Raw genomic sequence first — 16,804 nt, forward strand, 5'->3', positions numbered from 1 at the left:
AGCAAATGTACTGTCCTGCATGCGCACACACACAAATACACACACATACACAGCACTTACCAGAGACATCCACTCAGAGTCCTCAAGGCAGCGCAGGAAGCTCATGTTGGGGTCAGAGGGCGGGGAGCTCGGCACGCAGGCCTTCATCAGCTTCTTGAAGCTGTTCTTCACCTGTCTCACGTCACACACCTCGATGGGAACCACCTCCCACTGCTGGAACGAGTCCTGCTTCCCTCCCTGAACACAGCAACACCCTCCCAGTTAATACTGTTAGCTGCCAACCACTAGCCTGTCATGATAACTACTTTTGTTGGTGGATATATTGTCACTTTGAGACCATTTTATGCCACTGATAAAATGATAATAAAACAGCAAAATAACACAAGTACAACCTAAGAGCAATAAATGTTTAATTCTTAATAATATTAAGACATTAGCACAACACAACTGTAAATACAACGTGCAATATCGAGGTCAGCAAAACAACAGAGATCATGTTCATATATTGTGTGATAACTCAAACCACAACTGCGCCATTTCAAAGCACATTCATACAATTCCATCTATTTTTTCTTCTGTTTTTCCCCTTCTTGGCTAACCTTTTTTTTTCTATCCCTTAATCACAGTAAACACTCTAAACACCACAGTAATTAGTGTGTCAGCAGTTACCTTGAGCTGGGCCTTGTCTCCAATGATGTAGAGGTAGGCCTTCTGCTGGCGGAGAAACAGTGCCTCGCTCGGCCCTCCGTTGGGCTGTGGAGACTCTTTCCCTGCCAGTCGCGTCCCCACGTCTGGGTTGTAGGCACTTAGACGCCCGCTGCCTCGGATACTGCCCCATTTACCTGTGATAAACACACACACGCATATGAAAGTAGAGTCTTCAAAGGAATCCTGAAAACAGAACCATCAAACTTCATTTGGAAGTCCTTCCCATGTTAAAGCCATTAAAGGATCAATCCGGTTTATTACGAGCCAAGTTGTAATAACTTGAAATGATCCTTAAAACGTCCACAGCTACTAACAGCCATGCTGGTAGACAAGGCAGAAATGTCTGAAACTACCCAGCCCAGTTGGTTACATCTAGCTCAGTGACAGCTACATTATGATGAACAGAGTCACCTCTGATTGCTGCTGACATTCAACAGAGAGAAGAATCAAACAGGAGACGACAAACAAGACGTCAGACGGCAGAGCTGCAGCAGCAGCATGCACTCACTGCAGCAACAACAACAGAACATTAGTCCGCAGACACAGCACACTATCAGGAACCACGGCAAACACAGTGACGCTACTGTTAAAGAGATCTGATTGGTTAGACAGGAACAGAGGGAGTGGAGGGGGCGTGGCCTACTGTACCTCTAGGAGGGTTCCTGGCCTTGCCAGACACTTTGGGCTGAGAGAGGGAGATGACTTTCGCCCTTTGACCCAGAGCTGAGGTCAAACGACAGAGATGGCCAGTTAACAACGCCACACAATGGAGGATGGTTCACTCACACACACTCACACACACATACACTCACACAAGGGATGCATTCACTTGTTCATCATCCTCCTGGTCCAGTCCCAGTTTCAGTAACACAATTAAGATTTGAAACACAATTCACACATTTTGTTTTGAAACCAGGACTGCAACACTCACTACAGCTAACAGAGGAACTACAGGAGCAATGTGGGGACACATAAAAGTGTCTCACCTCCTCTGCTGAAGGTCCCAGGTACATCCTCCTTGGTGCCCATCACCTGCTTCATCAGAGCGCCGATCTTGGGCTGCCTCAGCTTGTCTGAGGAGTCTGTGGACAGAAGGAACCATCAGCTGTGTGAGCCCACAGTGCCAGTGATCATTAACATGTCAGTGTGTGGAAGTCCATCTACCAGAGGTGCTCATGTGTGTGGAGGTGAAGCCACTGAGTGTGTTCCTGCCGCTGTTCTCGCTGTATGAAGGCATGGAGCTGATGATGGCCTGCAGGTATTTCTCCTGCTCCAGACTGGTGGAGTCTGCCTGGGAGGGCACTGCACAGAGAGGACAACACATGAACAAACGTTTATATTTCAGGGAACTTATATGCGTTGTTATGGGTGCATATTAACTATGAGCTGCATAACATCATTGTTTATCTTTTCTTCTTTTTTTTTTTGAAGAGGGCATGACAAGCAATGCATCTTTCTCTAAAACTTTTGCAGCTATTCCACGTCACCAGGGGCAGACTAACAGCTTGAAATCATGACCTCTGACCCCTATACTCCTTACTACAGGTCAACATTTCACTGGAAGAGAACTGAGTCTCGAGTCTACGCAGTTAACATTTGAGGATTGGGAAGGATATGTGTGAACAGACGCATAAAGCAAAACATTCCCAAATATTAACTAGCAATTTTCACTTGTAATATGAAGGTTCAGCGTTACATAAATTATCAACAAAGATGCCTCAAACAGATTTTGTACCTGAAGCAGGGGCATTGGGGGACTTGAAGAAGCCCACCACCCCCTTCGCATGGAGGCCTGCAGATCGCAGCAGGACGGCCTTGGTTCGAGAATTCCTCCAGCAAACCACAGGGAAGCGATTCTGCCGGTAGCAGCGACAGATTCTCGAGATAGTCGAGTCTGGGATGCTCTGAGGCACAATCAGCAGGCCGGGATAGCTGTGACACACACACACATACACACACACATACATACATACACCCATCAAGCACCGAAGAGATGCTGTCTATATATGACTCCAGCCTCACACACCTCATCAATTTGCATTCTCACCTCCTGCAGACAGTGTACATGCGGTTGACGGTTGAAATCCTGAAAGGCTCATTCTTAGAACGTGTTAGGCTGTTACTGAGCGTGCCCAGACCCAGACGCTGGTAGTCACGGCAACAGGCACGCTCCACAACGTTGCTCATGGTCTGTCTGTCAGATGAGCGGATGGTGGAGGAGAGGGTGAGGGAACTCTGGTCTACCTCCTCTGAAACTGTGGAGGCAAACAGGACAACTTAGTGCACAGTCACCATTTACAAAACGGAGTTTCATGTCACCATCTAATGTGGCTGTGGTTTTTGTAATGACGTAATGAAAGCACTTAAAGTTGAAATTAAAGAGACACATGAATGCCTCTCCTATGAGTGTGATGATGTCACCCACTTCTGGTATTAACATTTGTTAAACAACATAATACACAATAAGAAGAATCTGAGAAGGCCTGAAGAGTGCATCAAACATTGATTACCTGAGATTTCATCCTCATCGAGCTCTGACTGGAAGCTGCTCCTGTTCTCCCAGGTGGGGGGAGAATATTTCTTCCTGGTCACATACTGCCGGCCGATGGTCCTTTTGGCACTCTTCACCAGGTTTTTGGAAAGTGTCCTGAGGGAGAGAGACAGAAAAGTTGATTATTTTCAAAACACATAACTGCTCTGATTCAACACTATATCCCATTCAAAGTTACTCGGCCTCCACTTCCTGTTGGATCTTATTTAGATTTGAAGCAGTGTCCAGTGTCCAGCTGACAATGAGCCGATTGGACTCCATGTATAATCGGCAGCCATGAATTCACTGGTGTGTTGCTGGTTTAGCATGCCACATGGCCGCAGTCTGAATAAATATGTCTGAATGGGGGTTTTTGAGTACACAACAGTGCAGAGATGGAAACAACAGGGCCAATAAAACGGCTGACACATTTTCCACTGATGAATTATTCAAAGGCTTCTCTCATACTCCTTTCATTCTCCAGAAAACAAAGTGTGTGTGTGTGTGTGTGTGTGGTCAGGAGGTTGGGAGGGGAGTAAGAGTTGGTTGCTGAGACTGAAGATGAGACAAATTAAAAAGGATACGGACAAGAAACTAAAAGGCATGAAATAAAAAAATGGAGTTCCATGTTGTTGTTACTCTGAGAGCTCGCACCAACTCTCCTGCAGCAGTTTAAGCACAGTGGGACACTGGAAGATGATACTGAGAAGTATCATGTGAATGATACAGAGCCAAAGCTCAGAGGGCAATGTGACAAGATGCAGCCAGTCAGAACTAAAAGCTGCTTTCCACTCACTCTCTGCAGAACTGAGAGCATATTTTCACACTCACTTTCAAGGTCTGATGCAATGTGCTGTGACAGAGATGCCATGCATGCACATGAATCACATGACATGCAACGCTTTAGAATAAAGGCAACTCCTGTTCTTGTGTCTTTAGCTGCAGTCACTCCTGCAGGAAAACCCTCCTTTCTGTAAACACATTGTTTGGGTTCATTCAGCCAAATCACAGGGGAACTAGGTTTGGTTTTCAAACTGACATGTACTTAAGTGACCTCAGTTTTCTGCAGGTTTGCAGTAACATCAGCTAAGAATAGTGTTGCAGACAGACTTTGTTTGTACTCCTTTTTGGAATATATTTTCTCTCTAAATATTTCAGTCTCAATCTTATGTACTTAAATGAGGACTGAACCTCTACTCCAGTTGTGGTTAGCAATGCTATGCAGTCCACAGTCAGCAGTCAGACTAAACTGCACATTAATGTGATCTGCCAACAAGGTGTCAGCTGTTATCTCTCCACAGCTGTACTCCTTTACACAACTGAGTAAAAACATGGTTATGTTTCAGCAGAGGCTTAGCATGTAATAAGCCTTTAACCTGCTGGTATATGTTTTCTGTCTCTGCTTAACCAGCTACAACACACACTGAGCTACCAATCACAAGGCTACCCTCAATACACCAGTTATACTATGTGCCATAGTGATTTATGACATATTGCACTTTATTTTCCCAATTAATGGCACTGCAAGTTCACTTGAAAGAAAACTGAGCCTCACATTTCAACATGTTTCAATCAAATCTGGTACCATCACAGTTATACTTGATGTAAACTAGGCCTGCAGCGAACAATTATTTTCATTATCAATTAATCTGCCCATTTTTTCCCACAGTTAATTGATTGATCATCTAGTCTATACAATGTCAAAAAATGTGAAAAAAGCTGATCACAATTTCCTAGAGTCCAAAGTATGTCTTCAAATTGTTTTTTTTTTTTTGTTTTTTTTTTTTTTTGTCCACCCAACAGTCCAAAACCTGAAGACTCTTCATTTACCATCATAAATGACAAAGAAGTAGTAAATTCTCACATTTATAAAGATGGAACCAGAAAACAATTTTTACATGAAAAAATGACTGAAACAATAAATTGATTATCAAAATCTTTCTACCAACTAAAAAATGAATTGGCTAATCTTTGAAGCTCTACCAAGCTTTACCATCTTGATTACACAACACACCGTACCAGCTTATGACCTTTGGCCTACTGAAATATGGGGTTTACATTCTTGAGCTCAAGATGTAAACGAATAGAATACATATCTGGGGCAGCTGTAAATTCAGCTGATGTTACAGATGTGAAGCATCATCTGTGTCACCTGGTGAGTTACTGTACTGTAATGGATGTTCTGCGTGATTTAATGACCTGTCAGTTTCTTGACAGACACAGTGCCTGTGTTGCTGACTGATGGTACCTTAAGGCAAAACTAGCAGTTTTCTTAATTCTTTAGTTTCTGTTGCACAAAAACATCTTGTGCTCTGGTAAATTAATTTGTTCTCCATAGATGTTCCTTACTTTAGCGACTGGTTCTTATCCTTGGTCTTGTGCTCCACCACCATCTTCCCGCACTGACCCACAGTGAAGGCGAAGGTGCCCTGGACGTGCTGAGGATAGCGCAGCTTGTGCATGTGCTTCCTGAAAACCTCGGCCAGGTCTGATGCCACCTCCTCGTCGAACGCAATTTTCATCAACTATACACAGACAGAGTCAGTGAAATTAGACAACAGCAAACAAAGAAAAGAATAAGAGGAACTGACTGAACTAAGAATGTCAGAGTACCTGGAAGGTGCAGGACCGTAGCTGTAGCCCCTCCTGGACAAACTGGTCCATGGGTAAAGTGACTGAGATCCTCTTCTCCTTTGTAAGAGAGGCGATGGGGAATGAACGAGTCACCACCTGCTCACCCACTGCAGGAGGAGGACACACAGACAAAGAGCAGGGTTTAAAGAACCCACAGACCCAACCCAAACATGTCAATGAAACAGAGAGAAGCTTTTAAAGTTGTGTGTGTGTTTCCTCTCTCACCCAGCGGGTCAGTGGGCGTGCCCTTGAAGATGAGCCGGTAGGTGGTGAGGAAGATGGCACCCTCAGCAGGGAGCAGAGGCGGACCTCCCATCAGCCCCGTGGCCTCCTCGCGGCCATCAGGGATCAGGTGGACCCGCATGCCGTCCATCACCAGCTCCTCACCAGCCAACAGCGTTGGTCTCAGCAGCTTGGGCTGCACACAGACACAAAGAGAGGAGGAAGACTGTAGTGAAATTTAAATATTCTTAAAGATAATTTCTCAGTCTGATGTCCAAGACTATTCAGCCGTGAATGCAAAATAGTAACAAAATAATTTCTGTGAAGCTGCCATAGAATTCATCACAAATCAGTGACTTAAAAATCATGTAACCTGCCTGATGATATAGACATTTAGGCACAACAGGATAATAAGGCTGCACTTTCTAGACTAAAACAATGCTGACAGACATAGCTCATTAACATTATTTATTTATAAAATGGCAACATGCTGCACTAATTAAAACTGTAATCCTCAATAAAGCATGAGCAATTGTGCAGCTCTACAGTATACGCTGTATATTTCATGACCAAACAACCACTCCACTCATCCAAATCTCATGCGTTCACAACCATGCTGAGGTTACTGGCTGGATGACCTGCACTGTTTGGGAAGTTGAGACCAAAAAAAAAACAGCAGAGGCTGATGTTGAAATGACTGGATTATTGTTGCGTAACACACACAATGTTATCTGGATTGGTGGGATCTTGGCAGGGATGATGTTACAAACCATAAAAGATAAATACACGGACAGAAATAATATTCGGTTTGGTGTGTTTATGCAATGGGATGCTCATTTCATATTTCTTAAAAAAAAAAAAAAAAAAAAAAAAAAAGAGGGCTGTCGTGTATCAACAGTCTCTTAGGATCCAGAGCTTGATTACAGGACTCTCAGTTTTAAACTAAGAGGCCTCTGTGGGTTGCTGAGCTTTTCTGAATACCAGCAGCATGAAATATGAAGTTGGCTTTGTCCTCTGGCCCCTTACATCACTTCCTGTCGTCCAGAGAGGCCCAGAGAGCTTCCTAAGGAACTCCACCTCTGACAGGAAATGAATTTCAACTAACTGGTAACTTGCTTCCTAATCTGTTACACAACACCTAATGCCGCACATGCCTGCACTCCAACAGCAGCCACAGTTCCCTCTGTAAGCACTGAAAGGCTGACTTTTGTATTTTTCAACCTGGACCCCGTTTTCTCATGTTGTTTTGTTCTAATGGGAACAACATTTTCAGTACTGTTCCAGTACTGACTGAGGCTTGTGCAGCCAACGGCGGCAAAACAGGCTGCGATGTTAACAGTAATAGGCAATTATGCACCGTCAATTTACGTCCATTTAAAGTGCTTGTGATACTGATAAGCTCAGATTTTTATTTTAAGTGTCTGACAAAATTATGAAAAGGACCCTTCAGGGTATACCTTTATGGTTAAGATCCTTTTTGTTTAACCTGACACAGCCCTAAAAGCGACATTGCCAAACCCCTCAGACGCCATTTAAATAAACATCATCATAAAACACTCTAATTCAAAGTCGACAGAAACAAAAATAAAACTCACAAAAACAGTCTTGGTTTGTCTTTACAATCACCACCTCTGGTTTGGTTGAAATAAACCTTTAATTCACCCAGTTAGATGTGAAAATATGCTGGCTCTATAGTGTTTATTTAAATGGAGTATGGCGGCATTGCTGAGAGCAATTTCTGGGCTGTTTCTGGTTAGACAAAAAACACGAACATGGATGCTTCACACACATCTTCAACCCAGCAGCACAGAAGATCTAAACAATCAGCACAGTTTCAAGATGAACACACAGTCGCCGATTCAGTATCTGTCCAAATGTCTCCCCTTCTGTTCCTGAGATATGATACTGAGTAATGGCCAGAAAAGTGTTCTTGCAGAACATTATGATGTCACAGTGATGCTGACCTTTGACCTTTTAAATATAAAATGTGTTCATTGTTTTATCCTACTAGTCATTTGTGTCGAATTTTATCATAATTGGCATATTAATTCTGATCAGTTCATTGTTGAGTCCAAGCAGACGTTTGTGCCAAATTTGAAAAAAATCCCAAACGGTGAATGAGACAGACGTCACAGAGACCTTGACCTTTTACCATCACAATCTAATCGTTTCATTCTTGAGTCCAAGTAGATATTTGTGCCAAATCTGAAAAAATTCCCTCAAGGCATTTTTGAGATATTGTGTTTACAAGAATGGGACAGACCGGCATCCCAAAAACATATTGCCTCCAGCCACAGCTATTGCTGGAATGGAGGCATAGCAAAAAGATCTTACTCTTTAACATGAACGTCTACATTTGTAAGAATTCTTTCCATGCACTGTCCGACACTTCTAATAATAATCTGAGCCTGTCAGTGACAAAAACAAGCACTTTTAGTGGATGGAAATTGACAGTGCACAAATGTTCCAAGTGATTATATTGCAGCCTGTTTCCTGACTGTTGGCTGCAGCACTCCTGCTCAATACTGCACCAATTTTACAAATTGTTGTTCCTATTAGTCACATAGATGCAAAAACATGGGAAAATAAGGTAATACCAAAGTAGCTGCTGAGACTTAAATGGCTGTAAATTGCACACAAATGTTTTGGGGTTTTTACTCAGCCCACAATCTCATATCAACTAGCTGAACTGATCCTGCCTGCTCAGGACATGAACTTACACGCTACAGCATAAAGTGCTGACAGGACATGGTGAGAGCAGAGGCAAGGAGATGATGGGAGAGAAGTCTGCTCACATGGAAAGACATTAGCGGGGCACTGAGCAGCTACATGTTCCGCTCACAAGTTTTTAGTGAAATGACAAAACATGACACGTCAAGCTCAGCGTAGCCACCGTCCCTCTCCAAGACACTGCACCCTTCAGACTGAAGGCACTCGGCTCTGCAGGGGCCTTGTGGAGCTGCAGCAGCAAGACTGAGCTCCACTGGGCCTCAGAGACCAAACGGCACAACAAGGGAGAGCAACCACCCAGCATGCACTGCTCTGGCGTGCTGTCAGTCACACAGTTCTGTCTCTGGCAGACAGACATACCTGCTGTGACACTGTGAGCCTGAGCTGTAGGGATTGGTGGAGAGGGGAGTGGGCGGGGCTGGCTGGGGTTCTGCATGGCCTTTGTCCAGTGGAACGTAAAAATAGGAATTGGTTACCTTTTGGATGGGAGGCAGTCTCTTACTCTCCCTATGGACTGCATCCAACGTCTCGATGTGCATCTGAACAATATCTGCAAAGAAACGGACAGAGGGATTAAGATGGAGGACAGCAGATGACAGATGTTGCTATGTTTGGTGTGATGCTATCTATGAGTGTGGCTTGTCTTGGTGCCTCTATACCTGGTATCATGGTATGGAGAGCCTTCAGGTGCTCGTTGGTTACGCCGCTCTCATTGCACACTTTGTCTACGAAGCGATTAATGAAGCGCACCACTGAGTTAGCCACGTCAGAGCTCTCAGCGTCTTCGAAGCCACTCTCTGTGTCGTAGCTCTCCGCCATGCTGCCTGCAATACTACAAAACAAAGAAAACTGCTTTCAACATTTATGTTTCTAAATTCTAAACCAGCTTTAGGAAGGCACTACAGTAGAAAACAAACCAGTATCTGAGCTTAGCATCCTTGTTGAGGAAGTGTAAATGTTTGATTACATTTTGTAATGAACCATCACACACTGCAGTCACCCTTTACAAATGTAGGTGAAGTAGATTTTTAACTCGAGAACAACTTGTCCTGATGAGATGAATGAATTGCCATAGTTGTAATGTTTGATCTAAATGACACACATGTGGGCTACATGCATATGTCTACATGTGTGTTGTGCATAGTATAAATACTCCAATCACATTATCAGTATGGAATGAAGTGCTCTAAAGGAATTTGTATCACTTTAAGGCTACTGGTATACGCAGCCCTGGTGATGCAAGTGTACATTGACTGGTCAAACACAGCCAGTGCAGCACCAAGCAACCGCCATTTTTAAACCTTTTAAACCCACCTTTTAAACCTGTAAGCTGTGTAAACAACAGACAACACAAACAACAGCTTTTAACAAAAAAATGTAAGAAAACACAGCAAATGGACCGACAATGAAGTCCGGGATTTACTGAGCATATGTGTGAAGGTTTAAAGACAGACACAAGTTTGCCTTGTCAAAGCAAAAGTGACGGTGGTTTACACCAACCCCCGGCCAGCTAACAATACTGATACTGATACAGATCTTGAGATTTTAAAATAAAGGGATGAAGAGGTTTTGAACTAAAACTCAGTAAAAGTGCCAGTTTTGTCTGATATAAACCTTAACAGTGAGACAAAGATCATTGCCTTGAAATCAGTTCAATTCACTTTTATGTAATTTTGCAAACATGCAATATAGTGACACTCTTTATTCATAATGTTATAGTGACACTAACTATATTTCCTGGGCATTGTGAGAAGGTGAGCAGCCTTGACTTGTCTTTTCCAGGGTGAACTAAATATTTTTTAATCCTGATCCCTTCAAGTCCCTGTAAAAGCTAACAACTGTCCATACCTGTTTGTGACGTAGCTGTTGCTGACGCTCTCTACATCTCCGAGACCGGAGCTCCTCAGCAGCCGGTTCTTGCTGGTGTCCAGTGGCAGCAGCAGGTAGCTCATCCTGTTGGCGTAGTGGATGGCTTGGCTGAACACCGTGCTCTCCTCCTTCTGCACGCGCTCCGTCTGCATTTCCTTGCTGAGCGTCGGCCACAGCCGGCTTTGCTCCGACGCCAGCTCCAGGGCGCTGATTTCCCTCCCACTGCCCGACCCGTCCTGCTGCTCCTGAGAGCAAACCAAAGGAGGTTTGTTAGTGATTAATCATCTCAAGACAGAAATGACACTCAGCTCAGCAGGTTGGCAGACTGAGTCATCAATCTACAAGCTGCGGTGGCAGATTTCTTACAAAAAAAAAATCACCAAAAAACTTTAAACAATGTGCAAGACTATCATTCATCTTTGTTCACTCTGGTACCATACTGTAAAGTAAGTGCTCACAGAGTTGTTTTGCTGCTCTACATCGTCTGTCTCCAGGTAAAGGGCTCTGATGTGGTTCTGTACATCGCTGTAGAACATGGCTTCCCAGAACTGCATGGTGGTCCACACCATGTGCTCCTGTACGCAGCTGTAGGCAAACTGAGTGATGCCTGCGCCCATTTTCTGTCAGACAAACACAGGAAGAGACTTTTATGGAGGGAAGCAAGCCGCTTAAAACATCTAGACACGGAACTGGAGTATGCATGTTCAAACAAAGACATTCCCATCAACCTCAAAACAGTTCTGACCTTAAAGTCCCCTCACTCAGTCGATTAAATGATCATGCCCGCCCCCCTTAGTTACTGTTGCTAGGTCGGACCAGCTTGACAAAAAGAGACATGATGACACTGGATAGTGCAATGTTTATTAGATACTCTCTGGAAGTCAGGCAGTATAGCTTCAGATGGAAGGATCTGTTCACAATGCTAAGTTTTATGAACAAAGGGGATCAAGGCTAGCGACGTTAGCCTGGATCTTTTCTTGCTAACTATAATTCATGTCATCTTAAAAATATGTCAGCAACCAACCTATCCGTCCTTTATTAAATCTCTTTAACGTTAGCACAGAAATAAGGAGGAAGCAAACCTGGCTTAGCTGGTGATCTGACATTAGGCTGTATGGCTAAATGTTAGCTAACTGGTTAGCTATTGTTTTACATTAGACAACTTAAGATGTGATTACAAGACTGTGACAGTCCCCCAGCAACTATTAACCATCTTCAAAATGTGGTTTTCTTTTCAGCATTTTTAATTAGCACATAGTATATTGAGGTATAATAGAAAAGGGGAAATCTGACCGAGTTTCTGCCCCTTTTTGCTCTGTGAGCAAAAAGGGGCAAAAAGGGTCCCGCCCCTTTTTGCTCTGTGAGCAAAAAGGGGCGGGACTTAGGGAGGGCTACTTGTAAAACCATGAGGGAACCCTGGGTTTTAAGTGACTTAACATATTCTTAGCTGTAAATAAGGCTGAATTTGGGCCATGTGTAATGACTCTGGTGACACTGGGTATGAACTTACTCTGCAGAAGGCTGTGACAAGTGGAAGGAGGGCAGCTGCAATACCGTGTTCATCTATATGTGAGCAGTCCTGAACAGAAACAGAGGACCAATGAATGATGAGACAACTTGCAATCCGTAAAACACAACTGCATTCAAAATATATCCTCTGAGACTATGTATTGGACTACTCATTGTATCAGCTTCAGTTTAGTAGTTAACATCTAATTAGTAGTGTCTTCTGCTAAATTACTGATTCTAGTGATATTTTAGTATCTGTAGGCTCACTTGTAAGGTGCAGTTCATCATTCGGACAATGTAGTCAAACTGCTGGTCATCCAGTACAGCTCGATTCTGTAGAACATGCTGATTGAGCTCCTGGGTCAAACAAACCCGGGCGGCCCGACCCTTTAATGCTCGCAGTACAGCTGGCATTAACTGGACAGAGACGATAAAAACACCAGCAGAATCACCCAAATGGTCACTTCACAAAAATCAAACAACCAATAGCACAAAATATTGGACATGTTTGAAATAAGATCTTGAGAAGCAAAAATAAACCCAAGGATGTTTTGTTTCTGATGTGGGTATGCAGTGTTTTGTGACAAAAACTGTAGGAAACTCTCCTCAAATGTTCAGTTAGTCTGGTCATGTAATACGTCACTCTCACCTTCTTGGCCTCCAGCATCTTGTTCTCAAAGATGTACGTGATGCAGTTCCTGACCACCTCCAGCCTGCGTGCGCTGTTGGCCATCACGTGGCCATTCCTGTCCACGACATCTCCTGTGGAGACATGGGAGAAATGATCAGATGCTCATTCATCACTGTGGCACAGAACTCAACCCCATTAAACACACACTGTGAGACAGACTGTCGCAGTGAACCGCGCTGTGAGACAGACTGTTGCAGTGAAAAGTTCACACAGGAAGTTTGAGGTGGAAGTGGAGATGTTGAACTTGGTGTTACACTTTTACATATGCAGCTATCAAGCCCAACACCCGCCGCCTCACAACAAACTTTCGTCAAGTGTCACCACCTCTGTCTAACCAGTTGAGTGTCTTCTAATTTCAAACTATCCAGACATTACACATAAACACAGCCCCCTGCCCTGCTCACCCAGTGGGGGCCCAGATGGCACCATGCCCTTGAGCTCTGCCTTGACCACAGGAGGTGCAGTCTTGAGCTTGGCGGCAGCATGGTCGATGAAGAGCTGCACCGCTACCTCGTCCAACGAAGGGAACGGTGTCTGATTCTGTGCAGTGTTTTGGCTGTTTTCTGACGGTCGCTGGACTTTGTGCATCGCCACAGCGGGGTAAGGATTCTCCTAAAGGGAGGGGAAGACAGCAAGAATAAAGAAGGGACAAAGAGGAAAACTGGTGAGGTATGGATAACAAAGAAGTGACTGAACATAAACAGAGCTATAATAGAAAGGATATGTTTCATACTATTAGATGTAAGAGACAGGGAGAGAAAGAAAATGGAAAGAAAAGTTAAGAATATACTGAGCCAAAAAGTGATGGAAGAGTCTCACAAGAGTAAACAAGTGAGAGAGAAAAAGACAGCAGGACTAACAAGAAACCAGCAGAATGATGAATAAGTAACAAGCATTTCTCAAGAAACGCCTGTTACTTACTCATCATTTGTTCTTAATTTCATGAGAGAACATACATTTTTGAAAAGCTGCTCAGCCAGTTCCTTCACATGGTTCATGACTTTGTGCGGACAGGACTCCTCTTGTCGGATGCGCTCCACCTGATTGGCTACCAGCTGAGGAAACAGGGCAAGGATGTAAACTTACTCAAAGCACCAACATCAGCAGCTGTCTTTCATATCTGAGCCATGTATGTTTAATTACCCCTCAGTCGAACAGTGACAGACACAATGTACAGACAGACTTACATCATCAAACAGATCAGTGGCTCTGTAAGGAGGCCCTCTCTCTGACACGAAGCCTGCAAACGCCATGCCATCCAAGACCTTCATGAGGAAGTCGTCCTCTGTCAGCGACCTCTGGCCCAGGAAGGCAGCCTGTGGAAACACGTTACAATAATCTGATGCTGTTCCATAGATTCTATAAAGAAGTGGACGTAGCAACAATGACATCAACCACTGAATTGTTGACTACTGCTTTTAAGCCTCGAGTCTGGCACTTAAGCCATTGCCATCTTGGTTTTTTGGAGCCAAAGGTGAGTCTATCTAGATGGAGAGATAGTGTTGTGGAGAAGCAAGGGGTAAGCTAACGCTAGCACTAGTTCGATTAGTGAGGTTCATCCGAGATTGACGTTAACTGTGACATTGATTTGGCTGTTGAAGTTGGGTAGTGAGAAATGGGCTATAACAAAATGTGCTTAAAAAATAGAGCAGCCGACTCTTTAGAGGGTCTTTTCGAGCAACTGTACGCAAAACAAGCTATTTAAATGTACACCCTGCTGGCCACTAGAAAGAATGCAGGTTTAAGGCACATCAGACCTGCTTCACTCTTCAGAGCTAGAGGTTATGTCCACTTCTCTTTGAACACTCTTACAGTCACTTATTTTCTTACAAACACACAGATGATTGGTCTGAGTTATTATAACATTATTAACAGACCTTATGGAAGCGAATCACTGGTTCGGGATGAATGCGGATGATGTGTAAACACCAGCGATAGCCCTGAAAGAGCCGAGCAAACAGCCACAGGAAAACTCCCCGGATCTCCTTATCCTGAAATAAACACAACAGTCAAGTTAAAGCCAACACACACACCAACTGAAGGAATAATGGACTGAGGAACTGAACTGGATTCAGAGTCTGGGAAACCTTAAAAATCCTAGACTGGATTGAATCGAGTTACATTCTTGACCTTTTAACACCCTTTTCATGCCAACAAGAATAAAACATAAGACCTAGCTTGCCAGTTAGAACATTAGACCTATCAGAGCAGTAAGAGTGTACAGACTTTGCACTTCATCTGGCCATTTTAGACAACTGTTTTGGTTGAGGGAATGAGCAGTTTGGCTGTACAAAGTTTACTTTGGTGAGATCTCGGATTGCAGTAATTCATTATGCTGTCAATTGAAAAGTGTTGCCTCTTGAAGTTAATGCTGTGCCCAGAATGCATCATTGTACTGACTTTACAGGCTACAATTACAGGAGAAGTGCTGTACAATCAGGACCAGAGCTAAAAAAAATCTTTTTCATTTTGTTTATTTCTCACAAGTCATGTAGTAAAAAGACTTAATGATAAAAACCTCAATATTAATATGAGACTTCCTGCTTTTTTGAGAACAAAGCTGCAGGTTAATAGCAGAGTGTTTTTCTTACCTGGATCTTGAGTGCAGAGGGTTGTGTGGAGAGTGGGGGAAAGGCATGATCAGCCACTTCTAGCTCTGGATCCAAAACCTACAACAACAAACATGAAGCCACCATCAATCACTGTTAGCTCCCTCTCACAGCCATCTCTACTGCAGCTTGTTCCTGCTGCATCAGAGTCAAACCCTGAGAGAAATCTGGTGATTTCTATTGACAGCAGAGATCAAATCACAATGTGATGAACTGCATAATTAGTAAAGTGGCAATCCACAAGACTTTTTTCTTGAAACCATACAGTTATGTTCATTTTGATTGCTACATTTTTTAAGCAAACTTGACACTGCTGTATTGTTTATGCACAGCACTAATTGGAAACCACCTGGCAATTAAACAGTACCTATAACTATACTTTAGGAGAATGTTGCAACAATTAATTAATTGATAAATATGAACGATGAATGTCCTAATTTCTTTAAGCATAAAAACCCAAACATTTGCTGGTTCCAACTTCTCAGATGTGATAATTTGATGCTTCTGTTTGTCATACATGGCAGTAAACTGAATATCTTTGGGTTTAAACTATTTGTTGGACAAAGCAAATTTAAAGGAAAGTTTAACATGCATTTGTAATAATTTTTTAACAATGACTATTCGAGAAAACAACTGGCAAACTGAGCTATAACATTTACAATATTAGCTTTAGCCCCTATTTTAGGCCATAGTGGCTATAGCAGTGAAGAACTACTTCCCTCCAGTATGACTGTTGGCCTATTTTTTTTTTTTTTTTTAATATACAAACGTATATATACTTAAAAAGAAAAATTACCAAATAAGAGAATCATAATTCAAATAAACACAAGAAGTTTGTGCTCTAAAAAAAAAAAAAAAAAATAAATAAATAAGTAAATAAATAAATAAATAAGAAGGGATCAGCACTCAGTGAATAACCTCCTAAGCCCTACGACAAACTATTATGGCAAGGCTTAACTATACAGACCAATGAGCAGTGATAACTAACATGTCTTTGGGGTCATCGGGTGGGAACCTCCTTTCACCGGTGTTTCGTCTAGTTGGTCCCACGACACCTCCAGGAGGCTAGACAGTGATCTCTGGCGTCCCAGAGACACTCCCCTAATGCCAGGTCTCACTGCTCCCCACACTAACCGAACAACCTCCTTTACCTTACCTATATTACCACAGAGGAGGTAGACCCAGGGAGGGAAGCCTTGTTAGGCTATCACACTCCCCCGCCGGGTTAGGCTGTACAGTCTACCTCCCAAGACGAGCCCTCACAACAATGACACCTCCAGGAGGCTAGACAGTGATCTCAGC

At 43.2% G+C, this 16,804-nt stretch overlaps 1 protein-coding gene across 5 annotated transcripts in view; it reads right to left on the reverse strand.

The window, feature by feature from the left end:
- The window catches only part of sbf1 (SET binding factor 1), a 97,287-nt gene that overhangs the window by 17,770 nt on the left and 62,713 nt on the right, over window positions 1-16,804 (reverse strand). For 4 of the 5 annotated variants that reach the window (XM_049567343.1, XM_049567342.1, XM_049567340.1 and 1 more), the window contains 23 exons: window positions 15,485-15,562; window positions 14,771-14,884; window positions 14,081-14,209; window positions 13,850-13,948; window positions 13,298-13,505; window positions 12,852-12,964; window positions 12,470-12,619; window positions 12,204-12,272; window positions 11,152-11,313; window positions 10,673-10,938; window positions 9,484-9,656; window positions 9,301-9,374; window positions 6,098-6,290; window positions 5,852-5,979; window positions 5,588-5,763; window positions 3,219-3,355; window positions 2,756-2,963; window positions 2,444-2,640; window positions 1,873-2,010; window positions 1,695-1,790; window positions 1,357-1,431; window positions 670-842; window positions 61-237 (listed from right to left, as the gene is read on the reverse strand). In XM_049567343.1, coding sequence (XP_049423300.1) covers window positions 61-237; window positions 670-842; window positions 1,357-1,431; window positions 1,695-1,790; window positions 1,873-2,010; window positions 2,444-2,640; window positions 2,756-2,963; window positions 3,219-3,355; window positions 5,588-5,763; window positions 5,852-5,979; window positions 6,098-6,290; window positions 9,301-9,374; window positions 9,484-9,656; window positions 10,673-10,938; window positions 11,152-11,313; window positions 12,204-12,272; window positions 12,470-12,619; window positions 12,852-12,964; window positions 13,298-13,505; window positions 13,850-13,948; window positions 14,081-14,209; window positions 14,771-14,884; window positions 15,485-15,562 — 3,333 coding nt within the window. The remainder of the gene's footprint in view (window positions 1-60; window positions 238-669; window positions 843-1,356; window positions 1,432-1,694; window positions 1,791-1,872; window positions 2,011-2,443; window positions 2,641-2,755; window positions 2,964-3,218; window positions 3,356-5,587; window positions 5,764-5,851; window positions 5,980-6,097; window positions 6,291-9,300; window positions 9,375-9,483; window positions 9,657-10,672; window positions 10,939-11,151; window positions 11,314-12,203; window positions 12,273-12,469; window positions 12,620-12,851; window positions 12,965-13,297; window positions 13,506-13,849; window positions 13,949-14,080; window positions 14,210-14,770; window positions 14,885-15,484; window positions 15,563-16,804) is intronic. The other variant, XM_049567341.1, reaches the window with a different exon arrangement.

Source organism: Epinephelus fuscoguttatus, linkage group LG22 (genome assembly GCF_011397635.1).
Source record: "Epinephelus fuscoguttatus linkage group LG22, E.fuscoguttatus.final_Chr_v1".
Classification (NCBI taxonomy): domain Eukaryota; kingdom Metazoa; phylum Chordata; class Actinopteri; order Perciformes; family Serranidae; genus Epinephelus; species Epinephelus fuscoguttatus.